The 18,269-nt window shown below is 38.3% G+C and overlaps 1 protein-coding gene across 8 annotated transcripts in view; it reads left to right on the forward strand.

Annotated features, from left to right (window-relative positions):
* Positions 1 to 17,701, forward strand: part of LOC144491600 (serine/threonine-protein kinase WNK2-like) — a 200,261-nt gene extending 182,560 nt beyond the window's left edge. For 6 of the 8 annotated variants that reach the window (XM_078209638.1, XM_078209642.1, XM_078209639.1 and 3 more), the window contains 3 exons: positions 12,807 to 12,848; positions 13,169 to 13,443; positions 15,647 to 17,689. In XM_078209638.1, coding sequence (XP_078065764.1) covers positions 12,807 to 12,848; positions 13,169 to 13,443; positions 15,647 to 16,000 — 671 coding nt within the window. In that variant the 3' untranslated portion in view covers positions 16,001 to 17,689. Of the gene's footprint in view, positions 1 to 12,806; positions 12,849 to 13,168; positions 13,444 to 15,646 lie in introns of all 8 variants that reach the window. The other 2 variants (XM_078209644.1, XM_078209645.1) reach the window with 1 other exon arrangement.
* Positions 17,702 to 18,269: the final 568 nt, after the last annotated feature.

An 18,269-nucleotide genomic window follows, 5' to 3' on the forward strand; every position in this document is an offset into this window, starting at 1 on the left:
ACATTTCCTTTTCTGATGCAAAGCAGCATGTTTCAAGTTCAGTAATGGTATGTAACATCAACTGATGAGAAAATCCCAATATTGAGCCACGTGGCTTTCCTTGAATAAAAGGCGCCATTGTTTATCCTTCTGGAAAATAAGACGATGCAGGTTTAGTTTCCAAGTGACATGGGTTATTCTCTAAATGTGATTGACACTTCTGTCAAACCTACAAATCTCTTCTCTCTTTTTCCCCACACCCCCGCATACCCCCTCCCAAAAGAGAGCACCTGCAATTCAATGCAGGGATATAACACCGAGGGCTACTTTGCTGCCTTGCAGTATGAGCTGGATTGAATAAACAAAGTTAATACTGAAATGATTGGTTTCCTTGCGGTTTCCAAGATATCAGAGCCTTTCTGTTTAAGTTTGCTCTATGACTATCTTCCACCTCACTCTCTTATCCACACCTAACTAACATGGATAGTGTTTTTGCTCTATGCTGGAGATTATATCAGTTGGGATGTTTGTCTTTCTGTGTTTGCTGTGATTCCTTAGTCATCACCTTGTAAGGTGATATTGGGTCTGAGGTTATGTTGCAATGAATGAAGTTGGGTCTCTAACCTTTGCCCCATCGGTTATTCTGACTAAAAGCCATTACTTAATGGCATCGCCCTATAATTAAGTAAGGCTAACTCTAGGGTCATTGTTTTTTTACATCAACATTTTGATCGTTTTTACACCTCCCTCTGCTTCTACATAAGTCTGTTGGTGGTGTGACAAACTGTTGAAATTGTCAGAAATGTACATAAACTGTGGCCCGTTGTCTGAGACTTTTACTAGAACTTCTGCAGTTGTGGTATGGCATCTATTGATTTCCAACCAAAGAGAGTAGTAATCAATGACGAGGTGGATTTTTCCTTGGAAATCAACAGATCCATTCCAACCCTTTGCAGAGTCTGGATGGCAACATTGACAATATTAATGGTTCTTTTGATTTTTGGCTGTTGATTGCACAAGTATGGCATGTCAGAATAAGATCATCTATGGCTTTAAAATTCCTGGCCACCATATTAATTATTTTGGCTATACTCTGCATATGGTAATGCCCAAATGACCACCATGGAGTCTTTGGAGAATGTGTTGTCACATTGCTCTTGGGATTACTAGACCTTCATGGAAGACTAGAAGATCGTCAACAATCGTCAGGTGTTTTTGTTGTTGGTATAGTCCTAACACGTGATTGTTTGGGATATATTCAGGCCAACCATTTTGACAGTATCTTCTGGTCTGACTGCATTCTGTGCTCTTCAACTGGGCTTCTCTAATTCCTCAACAGTTTATCCACAGAGGCTGGTAGGGTGCTTGTTATTGATGAAGAATATGCTTCCACCTCGGAGATCAACATCAAGTCTTGTGAGGTAGCCTGATCAACTGTAGCTCTTGTCTGAACATTCCTAAGCACATTCTGAATGCCTGAATCTTAGCTGGAAACACTGTGACCCCGGTGGCATCTTTTCAATTTCCTTGGACTTCAAAATGATTGAAGCATTTTCCATCTATCTTCCTTTAAATGATGTTTTAGGTCTGCTGAATTGGCAAAAATGTCCAGTCTTGTCACAAAGAAACCGTGGCATGCTGCTTTTTGATGCCACATCTGGAACATTTTTAAATAGTTGAAAAGGTTCTTCCTGCCCCTTTTGCTTTTGGTGGGCTTTTTCGCAGGATTTTCAGAGTGCAGGTCTCCCAAATTTGGGCCTGCATACTGGATCTAGTTCTCTCGTTGATATTTCAATGAAGTATACCCAGTTTTGCTTCCATGGTTCCACCTGCCTTTTAAACTGTTCGGCCTTCTCTAATGTTAAATCCTCAGTGATTTGTAAGACATCTGACAGTGCCTTGTCAAACATGCTGTCCATAATATGGTTGTGAATTAACTCTGTTTTAAAGCTTCATGGCCACAACTACTGGCTAGTCTATACAACTATACTACAACTATTGGGGCTGAAGTAATTTTCGAAGGCTTTCAAAATTTCTTTGGACCCTGAGATCACCTCAACTCCTTGTCTTGCCGGGACATCAGCTGTGTCTGCAATTGCATGTGAAAGGATAATGACCTGGTGTTTTTGTGCCTGTTCTTGCAAGGCCAAAGCTGTTCACTGCCTTTTAAACTGTTAATGCCAGAGCTCCCATTGTTATCATTGCTGTGTACCCTCAATATGTTGAAAAGTGGCTGATCAATGGCTGTAGACTTCGGGTGGTTCCTTCACTGTCCCTACCGAGGTATGTCTTATTTTTATTCTTTGCAAAGTCGAGCTGTTCCATGGTCCACACCCGTAAGTTACCAATCTGTGGACTCCGTTTTCTTAAATTATGGCCTCCAGCACCGCCACCATGGTTTGGCTTGTTGCCCTTGTGGTGTTTTCTAACTGTGTGGTTTTACTTGCTCTAAGAATGACTTGGAGATAGTTAGTACTTAGCTTTTCTTGGAACTATTTATTTACACTATTTAAATCAAAGACCTCATGGTAAATACATTGTTCTCGGAACAGTCTGTTCTGTTTTCCTCCCTTGGGAGTGTTTTGGTCATATGACTGATGTCATCCGTACATCAGTATTAACATCATTTTATAATTAACACAACCATTAACCCTTTACAGGAAGAGCTGCAAGAAAAGCATGAGAGTATCTTATATCCCTGCAGCAAGTACCCTTTAGCAGCTCATCGTGGTTAGGTCTGCTAAATTTTGTTGTTCCTGAAGATCTGCATATGATTTTTCTGTAAATACAGTATCCCGCTGTCTCGTTTTAATTTACCCAATTGTTTTGTGGGGGAAAGGGGGAGAGAACAATACAGACTGTTTCCCCAATGTTACAAGATTGTTTACATTAGTAAATGCTGACAGCTGAAAAATATTAAGTTTTTATTCATTTACTGGACGTGGGCGTCACTTCCAATTCAGAGGGCATTTGAGAGTCAACCTCATTATTATGAGTCTGGAGTCACATGTAGGCCAGACCAGATAAGGATGGCAGTTTTCTTTCCCTAAAGGACATGGTGAACCAGATAGGTTTTTACGACAATTGACCAGTTTCATGATCACCATTAGGCTTTTAATTCCAGATTTTTAAAATTGAATTCAGATATCACCATCTGCTGTGATGGGCTTTGAACCCAAGTCCCCAGATCTTGTCCAAGGTCTCTGGATTACTAATCCAGTGACAATACCACTATGTCACCGCCTCTCCAAGTGTGGATACCCTGAGGTTTTGTGAGGACTATTTGGTGGTTCGGCTACATGCCTACCTAGAAAGCAAATTCATTTCTGGGTGTGAGAATCTATACACTTTGGATTTATTTTTTTCTCATTTACCAAGGAAAGGATGGGTATCATTCAACAGCTCATACAGTTGTTGACTGTTGAAGTGAATCTGCATGTGTAGAAACTGTTGCACAGCTGTGAGGTGGCACGCTGGTTAGGTCTGCTGCCTCACTGCGCCTGGGATCAGGATTCGATTCCAGCCTTGGATCACTGTCTGTGTGGTTTGCAAGTTCTCCCTATGTCTGCATGGGTTTCCTCTGGGCGCTCCGGTTTCCTCCCACAGTTCAAAGATGTGCAGGTTTGGTGGATTGGCCATGCTAAATTGCCCCTTAGTGTCCCAAGAAATGTAGGTCAGGTGGATTAGCGGGGTAAATACTTGTGGTTATGGCGTGGGTGGGATACTCTGTCGGAAAGTCGGTGTGGGCTCAATGGGCCAAATGGCGGCCTCCTGCACCGTAGGGATGCTATGCAAGGTCTCAGAATGCCACCTTATGACATTTTTTAATATGTTTCCTGGCACATCTAAACGTGCTTCAGCATGTCTTGCACTGTGGATTGCAATGATTCTAAAAATTGCCCAAATTATACTCACCGATGTGCTAGATGTCCCCATTGCAGATGCTGCTGATGCTTTATGTTGCTCAATGCTCGTCCCAGAGCAGAGAACTGTTGCACAATGCACCAAACTGAGTGGTAGATCTATAACTATCCAGGATAGCCTCTTCATCCTTGTAAACGATCTTGCATTAGTCATTAGCTCTGTGAACCTGAAGCTTCAAAGTTATTCAGAGTTCATAGACATGTTATTCTTCTACACAACAGCAAGCTCCTTTTCACCTGCCATCTCTTTGCCGCCTTGCCTGTGATCGACAACTTACCCCATATTCCGTTCTCAAACTTAAGTGACGCTTTCCAAAAGTTGTCTGGATAGATGACAACTTCAAATGAAGAACATGGAATGCTGAAGTAAATGCGATGGAACCCAATAACTTCCTCTTTTGTAAGTTTCCTGTAAAATAAAAGGTTTTGGATGAGCAAATGGACATTGTTGCCATGACAGTATTTTATATTCATGCCCCACCATAACACAATGTTTTGAATCTGTCAAAATAAGTCATTATCAGAGTAAAGAGAATGTAGTCCATTATATAAATTGCCCACAAATCAGAAGTCTTCAAAGGGAACTATATTAATCTCGTGAGATGTAATTTTGTGGACGGGAACAAAAACTACAATATATGAATTTGCAGTCTACATGATGGAAAGGAAAATGTTCTTGTTAGCTGAAAATGGAGCAGCAAAGTTCTGCTTGTATACAAACGTAGAACAGCTGTATGCACTTCAATTTATTTCCACTTATTCCACTTTCCATTTATTTTCTATTTATAACTTAAAATATCTTGTTGGTTGAAGATGGCAAAAGCAAAGGAAAATTTTTGGATCGGTTTTGCTTTGACTCTGCATAAGCATTGGGTATCTAGACCAATTTTCCTCCATTAATATACGTATCTACCTTTTCTAGACCAATCATTTGGAGATTACCGCTCCTTGTGCTTCTCTTCAAGCTAAATTTGAGTTAACAATATTATTGTGTGAAACTGTTCAACCATTGTTGATCAGACTACTTGGATAAATGTTTACCAAGGTATAATAATTGAATATCATGGCAATACTAAAATCAGACCAGATGTAGCAGTGTGACACCACGTTTTGCATTCCCTCTGGTAGGTTCGTAGAATCCTACAGTGCAGAAGGAGGCCATTCGGTTCATTGAGTCTGCACCGCCCACAATCCCACCCTGGCCCTATTCCCATAAGAGCTCATATTTATCCTGATAATCTCCCTGGCACTAGGGTTAATTTAGCATGGCCAATCAACCTAACCCGCACATCTTTGGACTGTCGGAGAAAACCGGAGCACCCAGAGGAAACCCATGCAGACAAGGGGAGAATGTGTAAACTCCACACAGACAATGACCTGGGGCCAGAATTGAACCAGGGTTGCTGGTGCTATGAATGCTAACCACTGTACCACCGTGCCGCCCCAGTTGTGGAGACCTCTTACAATAACCATGCTGGCTGGACTCTGCTTTATCATGGGTTGCACTTCTACTGTAGCAACAGCATTTATCTAGTCCTTCCCTCCATTCATGATCATCTGCATGGCCTGACTTAATCCATTCACTTGTGGTCACAGTTGTGCATTTCATCACTGGGATGTCGTATATTTGTAAAATCTTGTCACATTCTTTGAACCTCCAAGCACTTTACAGCCAATTGATTACTTGCCAAGTACAGTCATTGTTCTGTAGGCAAATGTAGCAACTGATATACAAATGGCAAGATCCCACAAACAGGAAATGACTGAATGACCAGATAACCTGTTTTTGGTACTGTGAGAAAGGAATATCAACCAGAAAAATAGCTTCCTGCTCATATAGTGCTACCATGGCACATTTTAACATACAAAAGCAGGCAGATTTAGGTCTCAGTTTAGCATTTAATCTGAAAATTGACACCTCTGACTAGGGAACAGCATTTCATTAGTTCAGTGTCGCAACATTTTCATTGAAAGAAAGAGTGCTACCAAGTTGTTAAACAGTTTCAACTCCTCTCAGATCCAGAAATGTATAGGGAGTAAACCTGCAATCTCATGAAGGCAGTAACGATACATGACAAAATATTGACATTCATTTAACAAAGTACTGTAAGAAAATTGAGAACCACTGATGGTCTGCTTGTTTTAGAGATTGTGGCAGAGCTTGGGTCCCTGGTACTTCCAGTGAAATTAATCCATAGAAAAATTGTCAAAACACTTATTTAAAAGTGGCTTATAATGTTCAATACTGTTAGCATGGCTCAAGAGTGGAAGTTTGATTGTTTTACACAAAAACTGTCAGGTGAAGTCTCGTACTTTTCCAGTGAGCGCAACAGGCTGGAGGTTGAACTTGAAAGACCGAGAGAGAAGCTACCCTTTCAAATTTGTAAGTAGCAAATACCTTTACAGATTTTGCAAATGATTGGGATAGCAGAGTTAATTGACAAGATCCCTTTCTCCTGGTCAAATTACTGACGTTTTAAAAATATTTTGGAGTGAAGGACTTGTACAGTTGAGCACAGGCACTTGCACTTTTCAATCCTCCTTTGTCAACCAGTGCGATATTACTCTGAGTAACCAATGAAAGATCTTTTGATAATTAGGTATTACTATCCTGGCCAAATGAAGACTTGTTCTCAGAGCTATTAGCCTTTGTGGAGTTATTAACTTTGGGGAAGAAGGCTGTGGACTTTATTAACTTAGTTTTCGGCTAACAGGTCTGTATTGGTGTTTATGCTTCACAGAGGCTTCATCTTTCGTCCTGGTGGAGGGCAAGTTCTGGGACTAAAGATAAAGTAGGCTGTTGTAGAAATTGATCTCCTTGTGCTAGATTTCTAACTTCAAGGTTTTGGAGTTTTTGTGACATAGAGTATTGTGGGTGTGCCTGCACCATGTGGACTGCAGGAGTTCATGAAGGTGATTCGCCATCACCACTTGATGACAATTGGGGATGAACAAGAAATGTTGGCCTAGCCAGTGATGCCCACATCCTTTAAAATATTTTTTTGTTTAAAAAATAGATTGTACCAGCTCTAGAAATCACAGCAGGAGAGGTATCTGTTTTTGGCATAACTCATCTATAGCCAATTTATTTTTGTTCTGTTGTTTGCAATTTAAAATAACTGGCTAAAAATTCAGAAAGCTCCAATTGTGCTATAAGTTGAGTGACTTTCATTTGGGTTGACATTGGATTATTCAGATAACTTGAATATCTATTTGATTCCACAACACCTGAATTTCAACCTTCAGAACATTTTGAAGCCGCAGTTTAAATTGATCACTTGTGACCACTTGTAATGCTCGCTGTTGTGGGAAGAGCATAACTGGAGGCCATCAATATAACATGGTCATCAAGAAACCCAATAAGGAATTCAGAAGAAACTTCTTTACCCAAAGAGTGGTGAGAATGTGGTTCTCACTATCACAGGGAATGGTGAAAGTGAATTGTATAGGTACATTGAGGAGAAACTAGATGAGCATTTGAGGGAGAAGAAAATTAATGATTGCAATGGTAAATTTAGATGAGAACAGATGGGAGATGGCGCGAATGAAGCATGGAAGCTTGTATGGGTTGTTTGAGCTGAGTGACCTGTTCTGTGGCATATATCCTATGTATAAGCACTTGTCAAGTAAGTTTCTGCATGTAATCCCGTTGCATTTACCTGTGACCAATTCCTGGGAGATGTTTGGGCAAATATGTTCCAGGGGCAAGTCTCATGGCAAATGTGCAGGTAGACTTTTTGATTGAGACACAAAACAATTGGATCAAGTTGATTTGCATTAGACAGAAATGTTCTTATCAGTAAGTTCCATTCTTTCAGTTTATTAAAAAAAAGCTATACAACAATATATTTTCATGTCCTACAAGTAACCTTTATGTAAGCAGTTGATAAATGCTTGTAAATTATATTTAGCATGAAAGTGACCAGCCTATATATCATATAATAGACTAGAGGGCGTCATTTCCTTCTAATCTGTACTGTTTGTCCTAACAAATTGAGTCTTTCAAATAGGTGGAAGAAATCTATTTAGAAGAACACTTACCCATGTTTTTGTATTTCATTTCTCCAATATGCTTGTTGCCATCTTTTCAACATTCAATCTCAGAAATATCCAGCATATCCAATGCTTAACTTTGCTTATCTTTTGCTCCTCTTTCCCCCCCCCCCCAAAAAAAAAACCCCATTTAACTCCTATTTGTCTTCCCCTCATCCCAGACATTTAAACTGCCACCTTAAAATAGCACATTGAAATAAAAATCCTCATCCATTCTTCAAATTCCTCCGTAGCATTGCCCTACCCTACATCTGCAACCTCCCACAAACATGCATCCCATTCTGTGCTTTTTGGTCTTCTAACTGAAGCGTTTTCTTCAACTTCCTGGCCTTCAACTTCTCTGCATATCCTTACATAGAACCAGAGGAATTCAGCCAGTCATGTTTTTGTTAGCCTTTAAGAGCAAAATACATTACTACCTCTCTAATCCTCTCTCCATCTTTAAGAAAGCCATTTCTTTAGCCAGGTTTTGGTTAACTCTTAGTTTCCTGTTATGACTCATTGAGTGTTCATTTATTTAATTATTCTCCCCTTCCCCACACAGGCAAAACAATTTTGCCATCTTAGAAGTGGTATAAACATTTATAAATGCAAAGATTTTTATTACAAAATCATTGGGTTACTGACTAAACCAGATGGGAACTGAGAATATTCAAATATCTTGTGGCTAGATCTTAATTGTATTATTGGTAACTGCTGATTGGTAGTTTTCATAATTGTTTATTCATTTTTAGATTCACTGCCTGTTCCATTGGCATCAACTCAAACATCATTTATAAAATAACTCAGATGACAGACTTTGCATGTTTGGCAAGATCTAATGTTTGAGCTGTGACCAATACTGCTGTAGACACGAGATGTGAAGATCTATTTAAACAATGTCAAATATACTGTGCATGCAAGACTTTCTTTCAAATCTAATTAACCCCAACAGAACGGTTTTGTTAGCTTAGAACATAAAATATCTATTAAGAAAAGGTATTTTATCCCTTCCAACAGACAATTCAAGATTGTAATGTATTACCAGATACTTTTGAGATGTGCCAATATTTCAGCTATATTTAGTGCACCCTTGACAATAGACACTGATCCATTGCACAAATCTTTCATACTTTCTGTGGTGTGTTAAATTTATCCACACAATTCATTTCTATTTTCTTAGTCTATCCATTCAGTTGGTCAAGATCATTCTGGATAATATCAGTCTCTCCTATCCTTATCATATGATTAAAGGATTCTTAGCAAATTCAATAATCTTACAAAAAGTAGTCTCTTCTATTTGCTTACTAACAGTACCAACAACAACACAATCCAAAGCAACTTAAATCTTAACACACTACCGCTCCTTTTCACCACTACCCCTCTCCTAGCTAGAGTTCCCTCCTTCCCACCCCTTGCATTCAACCCTATCATTGCAACAAGTGTTTTCTCCCAAATTAATTTCATAAGTGGAATGTGATTTTTCACAGCTGATTCAACATCTGAAATTTGCACCTTTTGAGTATACCATAAGCTTAAGAATGACTTGTTTACCATAAGAGATTGGAAGGATTCACTGTGCCTGGTCATCCAAAGGCAAAAAAAGTCATAAAATTATATAATTCGGACTAAAACTACTAGCAAAGTTTATGTACAAGTGTTGAATTGCACAGAAGTGAAAAGATATAAAGCAGGAAGTTGCCAATTTAATGCTCAACAGCACAATACTTTACACAGCTGCAGAAATAGGTGTTTAAAAAAGATTGAGACCTCATCTTTTAAATTGAGAGCAGTGATCAGTGGAGTTAACATACATTTCTTACAAAGTTTTGTGACAGGATTGCAAGGGTATTGGAGACAAAGTGATACTTATACTATTCTTAGGCTAATTGTACCTAATTAAAGTGAATTTATATACCAGCAAGAGAAATGTGAATCAGTATTGCTATTTAGACAAATTTCAGATTTCTGGTCTTCTATGGGTTGGTATGCTTCCAGCAACTGATCTATATACCCTATAGTTTGGCTGTCCTCGAACACCAATATGAGGCTTCAGGGTGCAAGCTTTGATGTCTGAAAACCATGGTGGAACCTTGTGCCTGTGTAGGCAATTGACACTACTGGAAACTTTTCACTCTCCAAAACTTGAAACTATCCCTAGGCAGATGTGTATTGTTTCATCATCCCCCACCCCACCAAAGCTGACTAACTCTTTTCTGAAAACAACTAACCAAGTTCTTTTTAATTTCCCAACACAATGGCCTATTTAAAATTTAATGCAAAGATATTTTAAAATGTAAAAAAGAATGCGGTTGTGATGCACTTCGCTCACTTCTATTGTCAATCAAGTTTTCCCTGGCTAAAATTTGGAAATTCAGGAAGCGTAAACTTTTTTTTAAAAAGAAAAAATGGTTTGCTGAACTTCAATTGATCTCTATTAAATTCCACGTGAATTATATTGCCTTGGTGGTTTGATCTATTGATTGGTTACCACAACAAATACCAGTAATTTATCAGCTATCGTATATTTATTTTATATTCATACTTGACTCCTTTTTAGAGCACTTCTGAACACAAGATGAACATAGGTAGCATCTTGTAAAATCCTGTCGACACTTTTACCTGTCACTAGTGAAGGTAGAATAAAAAAGCTACGTGGCATGATTGGAACGTGCATTAAAGTCAAATTCGAACAAAAATTAAAATAAGTGGGATACTAGATGCTGAAATGATGTCCCCAGTAGCCACCAATGTTGTTTATCTCATCTTTATTTGGAACTCAGACATGTGGCTGTAGTAGAATTGGAATTATTTTGAAATGTGTGATGTCACCTATTAAAACTTCCTGTAGAAAAAAGACTGAGGGGTGACCTGATGGAAGTCATGAGATTGAGATATTTTCACTTGTGGCATACACAATCCAGAAGGGGAGTCATAATCTAGAATATGTTTAGAATGTGGAACTCGCTACCACAAGGAATACAGGAGAAGCCAGATAGAGACATGACAGAAAAGGAAGAGAAGGATTTGTTGATGAACAGTGAAGAAGAATGGGAGAATGTTTGTGTGGAGTAAAATCGCTGGAATGGACCATGTGGGCCAAATGGCCTCTTTCTCTGCTATTTAGTGTACATTGTATCTGATGAGCTCTGCCATTTGGAGGTCATAAGTGTGGCATATTTGCCATGTTAAACGTGTCTAATTTGAACATTGTGGCTTCAGCTGAAAGTTGGCTGAGTGAATGTCTTGGATTTCACAGTGTAGAGATTGTCACTGGTCTGACTCTAAGCTAACAGGAAAGTGTTCTTCTGCTGTATCGAAATTAATCTATAGTTTCCGGATGAAAGATCTCACATTGTGAGGCAAGATATATAGTGTCATTTTCCTTCAAGTTTATGTATTGAAGGGTCTGGCAATTGTGTACAATAAGGAGCTGTGTGATATCAGTACTGCAAGCTGAGATATCCTTGTATTTCTGTGTCTGGCATTGGCATTAAGTTATACAAGACCAGAGACTGCACAGTCAATGTATTACGATTCATGACAGTACATTATCCACTCAGCTGAGCCCAGAGTCAAGCAAAACTATTGTTATTGTAAAGTTGGAAGAAGGGTGTATTTACATTTTTTTTTCATGACCCAGCATCATTTCTCAAAATGTGTTCCAAACAGCAAAGAAAGGACATTTTGATTGGTCTGGGTTGAGTTCAAACTGCATGTAATATGAAGAAATAATCCAGTTGTCACCAGGTCCCCCAACTGTGCTTTTTTAGCCACAGTGTACAGCACGCAAAGACTGCATAATATCTAGTTATTGATTCATGGCGAAATATATTATGCAAAATTGTTCTGATATGTCCTTCTTCTAAATCAAGTGGTATTTCTTTGCTACTGTAACACATTTTGTGATATTGGACCTATGGGAGAGAGGATAGATGAACTCTTTGAAGGGGCAGAATCTACTAATGGAAAATAAATCTTTCCCCATTATACAACTATTTGAACTTGTATAAATTTTAACTGAAGGCAGCTCAGTGACTTAATTTCAGAATAGTGGTTATGACAAATCAATTTAAATCATTTGCATATCTTCCCAAGTTTATTTGAGTTTTTTAAGGTTGTTAACAATGGTGCGTTTTTCATCCATTGATATGTATTGGCCACAGACCTGCAGAACAATGTATCTTTATAAGAATAACAAGTGTAACAGTTTACGTGCAGCCAGACCAGATTAATCTTGATTCTGGCCGCATCAATAGCCATAATTGTGGCATTTTATCTCTTTCCCATGCCCCATCTAACTATTTAGCAATTTTTCCATTCTGCTGGGAAACAATCATTTTGTTTCAATTCAGGAAATGTTACTTATTTTAGTATAATTCTGAAATTAATAATTTCCTGCACAATATATTAAATTAATATCAATGCCATGCAGCTTTAAAGATTATAGAATTAATTTTACAAAATGTTGTATTTTTAAAGATGCAACATGTTTGATGTCTATGTGCAAAATGTCCGTGTGAAAAGATTAAGGGCCACGTTTACAATTTTCTAGTAAGGGGGAGACAAAAAGAGGGTTGGAATTTTTTTTACCACTTCCTAATATTTTAAAAAACCTTGATCATCATGTGTCTCCTCTTTCCGAGGTCACAGATGTGAACTATACTGGTGTGGTTGCACAATGGCTTTTATTGGATCTTGTTTTTTTTTTAAAAAATAGGCAGCAGATGATCCTGTTCATTTCTTAACATTTGAATCACTGATTAATTGATCAAATGAATAGCTTTGCACTGTATCAGCAGAGCATTTCCAGCAAAGCTGTTAAAAGATTTTAAGGCCTAACTGTGTGTCTTTTATTAATTTACATTATAGGGTCTACCCTGAAGCGGCTATGCCTAGGCAAAGATCGCAGTAGTAACTATCCAATTTTATTTCTACCATACAATTGCATGAGCTTAATTTTTGGATAGAAATTAACTCCTATAATTACCATGGAACGTATATTACTTTTCAGGTGACACATCATTGGCGTATTGTTTTACTTTATTAGACTTACAAATGCATGCGTGTCTGCTTATGCCTGTTCTGTATTGTGGCTTTGTTAGATTTAATTTGTACCAGTATTGTTCTTAACGTTTTCTTGTTTTAATAGCTAAATTTTACAGTTGCACTTCCTCACATAGCATTTTAGCATTTACAATTTTTTTTTGTAACAATCAGTACTTCTTTTCTAGGGTCTTCAAGTAGCAGCAGTACAAGTCACTCAGTGCAACAGATTCTACAGCAGCATCAACACCAGCCCCAACACCATCAGCCACCTCAACAGCAAAATCAAACCAACAACAGCAACAACAAAAAGGGAACTTTTACAGATGACCTGCACAAGCTTGTTGATGATTGGACAAAGGAAACAGTTGGAGCTGCACAGTTTAAGCCTTCTTTAAACCAATTAAAACAGAACCAACATAGATTTGATAAGGAACCTCGGCAAAAACCACCCCAACGTGATGTGAGTGGGGAAAAAACTTGTGCTGTGTGATGACATTGAATATTTGAATATATTTTAATTAAAATTCAGACTGAACTCATCAAAATAGGCAGGAATTTCATTTAAATATAACACACTAATATAATTTCATCTAAATATAACACAGTACAGTACAAATTTAAGGCCTCAATTCTGAGAAGCTGTTGTCAGCTGGTTTGTTTGTATATTTCAGCTTATTTACATTCCTCCTTTACAGTGGTTACACCACAAGTAATGCAATTGCACAGATTGTGATTTGACATCCACGTCATGCAATGCCTGGCCTTATAGGTTCTTATTTGCACAGTTAACAAAATGGTTATCACAGTAAAACACGAGTAATTAAAAACATATTACTCAGAAGAGTGTTTTGGATCCTATGCAGTTTAAATGTGGACTTGAAGTTTTATATGTGGCATTAGGTCAAACACAGGCAAGGAAATCCTCTTGCCAATTACCATCTACCTCCACACCACCTTCCTACTTTCATGCCCCTCACCCCCCAAACTCTCCTCTACCATCAATGCACAGTGGTAGAAGTAGCACTATATATAAGATGCATTACGACAATTTATCAATGCCGCTTCCAAACCCGTGGCCCCTACAATCTAGAAGGAAAAGGGAAGCAATCAGATGGGAACATCACCAGCTGTACGTTCCCCTCCAAGCCATGAACCATCTTGACTTTGAACTATATTGCCATTCCTTCTCTGTCATTGGATCTAAATTCAGGAGCTATCTTCCTCATGGCATTGTAGGTATAGCTGCATCAGATTGACTGCTGTGATTCAGGAAGGAAGCTCACCTCCACCTTATCCAGGATAATTAGGAATGTGCGACAAATGTTGACCTTGCCAGCAACACCCACATCCCATAAAATATTTTTTTTTAAAACAGTTTTACAAAAAGTCTGTTATTGTCCATTACTTTTTCATTTTTTAGGAAAGGGTTTTAAAACGTGGTTATACAAGTGTGTTTATTATTGTTGAAAAATACATTTTGTCAAAGCTTTCATCTTGTACTCATCAGGACAATCGCAAGAATACCCAGGTTAAGGGAAACAACTTTATGCTGATTGATTGACAAGCGCACTTTGGTAGAAGTGTGGCCATGGAGAATGCATCATTTGATGGTGACTGACAGTTAACTGCCAAGCACTGTTTGAAATTTAAACCAGTAAAGTACAGATGGTACCCAACCAGCCCATGCTTGCAAAATACAGTGTCCACCATTAGATGTGATTCCGCAATTGGACAACATTTGCTAAATAATCCTCAGCTAAAAATTACTGACAACCAATGTAAGATTCGGCTTTTTTTTAATACTTTTCCAATTCAATCAAATCAAATCCAATTCAGAGTCTCAACAAGTTGAGACATTTCAGATCCAGGCTGACAAGACAGGGCGAGCGACCAAAATCACCCTGTCCTGGGCCTGATCTACATGAGCCAAGCTGATTGGAGAAGGGGGAGGTTCATCCTCCAAGACTTGAGCTCATTTGCATCTTAGCCAAAAGGCCGAGATGCCGCTTTTAAAAATTGCTTCATATGAAACATATGAAGCTTCAGTGTAACCCAATGACCTCAACCAAGTGCAGCATCCAATCCATACTACACTTGATCTTAGCCAAAAGGCCAAGAAGCTTTTAGTGTGGTTCATTTGCACATATTGGAAGCAACATATTAATACACAAAGCCCTATTCTTTGCAGACAGAAAGAACACTTAGGCACATTGTGCCTATTTCAGTTGAACAAATAAGTGATCACATTCACCAATCTATTCCACAGGGCAAGGCCATGACCAATCAACTTTACACTTATCTGGTTTAAATTTCAAACAATGCTTGGCAGTTAACTATCAGTCACCATTCTCCATGGCAACACCACTACCAAATCGGAGTTCATTTGCCTGCCAACCAACCAGCACTCTTGTCTCATATATGTTAAAGTTGTAGTTTCCCCTGACATTGGTATTCTTGCAATTGTCCTGGTGAGTGCAGGACAAAAAGTTTTGACAAAATGTCTTTTTTTTTCAGCAATACTCAAGTTCTGTACTATCAAACGACTATTCGTATTTATTATATTTCGTGCCTCATTTCAGAAAGCTGTTCCATAAATTATTTGCATTGTAGCATTATGCCAGTTTACCAGGCAGATTTATAAAACATTGTTCTCTTCATTTTAGGGAATAGCTGCACCTGCAAAGACAAGAAAATTCTCTGTTCCAACGGCGTGCCCTACATCAACTGCTTTAACACCAGGAAAATCAATAGTACCAGCAGGATTACCAGCTCCTCCCATCCCTGGTACAGTACCTGCTTACATGCTGCCTCTGTGCCAATATGGTGGCATGATCCCACCACCGCTGTATGGTGTACAATGGCCAGGTGTCTCAGGCCCAGCTTCACAGCCTGGGGTATTCAATACTCAAGGAATATCCTCATTTCCATCTCTTAGCAAAGGAGGCTTGCAGATGTTTCCAGTACCGCTCCAAAAACCTATTATAAACCCATCTGGGTCCAACATGAGGACTACCTAGCTTTGTTTGTGAAGAATTTGAGATAATAAAGGGCATGGGGGAGAAAACATTTTTGAGAACAGTTTCATTTAGCTGCTTTCTTTGTAAAGACAAAATTAAATATACTTGATTGTAGCTGAAATCTATTGGCAGCCAGAGTGGGTTCGCTAATGCACATAGCCATACTTTGCAATGAGCAATCACTGTGAAATATTTTCACAAAGCATTGCTAAAAGCTAGATAGTTCTTGGGCGATAGTTGCATTTGTCTTGCAATTCAGACACTTTATATTTTGCTTTGTACATTTAACACTAGTAACCTTAAACTAAGTTTAATTAACTTGAATAGATATTGAAATAAATTTAATAACCTTGCAGGAGTACAGTGCCTTGAATTATGCTTTTCAGTTTCCACTGGAAAGAAATATTTAGAAGGTTTTTTTTTTAAGTTTCTGCTGTGGTCTGTTGGACACGTTTTAGTTTAGTTATGAAAGGCCTGAAGGTTTACAAGATGTCTGTTACTGGTAATTTAGCTACATGCACATGAACAATTAATATTTATATCTGTTGCTTTACTGTCTTCGTCACATGAAAGTAACTAAATTAATGCTGCTAGAATTGTCTCCCTTTATCCAGGGGTTTAATATCACACATACAAAATGATGTAGCTGCTGCTCAATCCACTTGCTTCTGTAGGGATAACTTGAGAGTAATTTTGATTCCAACTTTGTTTTGGAGAAAAAAAAATGTGACCTTTGTCTGCTATGTTTAAGTGATCTGCACATAAGTTCACTCAAGTTGTGGTATTGTTTTAGAGAAGCATTGAACTTTGTTTGAATTGCTGACATACCAACAGTATTAACACTACACAGCAATTTGTCATGTCTTTTATATTATCTTATGCTTTTCAAAGATATGAACCCTTTTTATTTATGCTTAACCATGAATGGATTTGGCTGAAATGAATATTTATCAGAAGGTCTGTTTGTAGCTGGGATAGTAGTGGATGATTTATTTTGTTTGTTTAGTTAAACCATAACTTATTTAGCATAGAGGTTGCTTTATTTTTTAACATAATGTGTGTTGATGGCACGGGGGAAACAAATCTTAACTGTTGTATTGTTAAGCCTCATGCAGAACTTGAATTGATAAAACACCTAGTGGAACACTTGGGGGCAGAAAGGCAGATGAGAGGTAAGCAAGGTAGATGTGACACATTACAAAGTCAGTCTTGAAGGCATACTGCTCTGATTTCTTTCCTGCAATGTTTTATACTACACGCTGAAAGGCAGAGATGTCCTGTGCTGCCAAGCTGTGAAGAATTGTATTGTTACTGTACTTCTGATTGTTAATGTCTAAATTATTTTGTTTATACCCTTTAATATTCCATCAATTCAGTTAGAATTGGAATTTTATAGAACATTGTGCAGAGTCTTCTGCCTTGGCAAAATACTTCCTGTAGTAAGAGATTTCTGTTCTCTGTTATTTGTATCTCGCATTTATTTGTTTATATTTATGTCTGTATGCTTCATGAGCAAAAATGGAAAATCTAACCGAAAATCAGACATCTAATGCTTGCACTAAGAACAATTGGATTGCTTTGCCTGTTAAATTGTTGACTTTTGTTTTACTGACATGATTAGTGGCATTCAAATCACAGATTGTAACTGTTTAAAGATATAAATAAAACATATTTTGTGCTTGACTTTGTATATTCAATTCTAACTTTTTGGATGTTATTGTATATTATCCAATTTATTTTTCAATTTGTATTGGAAGCAAAGAGCCCTGTTGCTATTTTTCATTTGCTTTACTTTGATTGCCCACATGTCCAGAGATGTGCAGGTTAGGTGGTTTGGCCATGTTAAATTGCTAATGTTAGAGGTGAGTAGTGGGGTAAATGTGTGGGGTTGTGGTGATAAGGTGGGTGGCGGGTTTGGGGGGGGGGCCTGGGTAAGATGCTCTGCCAGAGAGTGGGTGCAAACGGGATGGGCTGAATGACGACCTCCTGCACTGTAGGGATTGTATGTTGCATGGCCACTTTCCAAAAGTGTCAACCACATAGTGAAACCAGAGTCGCATGTAGGCCAGACTAAGTAAAGATTCACTCAGCTGAGCCACAAATGGATCAGCTGGATATCTATCACGATCCAACAGTTTCAACACTAATTTTTCTATTACCAATCCACAAATTTAGCAAATACACTTTCACAATTTGTTATGGTGGGAATTGAACTCGCTACCACTTGGTTACTAAACCAGTACCATAATCATTGCGCTACTATATTCTA

Source organism: Mustelus asterias, chromosome 3 (genome assembly GCF_964213995.1).
Source record: "Mustelus asterias chromosome 3, sMusAst1.hap1.1, whole genome shotgun sequence".
Taxonomy (NCBI): Eukaryota; Metazoa; Chordata; class Chondrichthyes; order Carcharhiniformes; family Triakidae; genus Mustelus; species Mustelus asterias.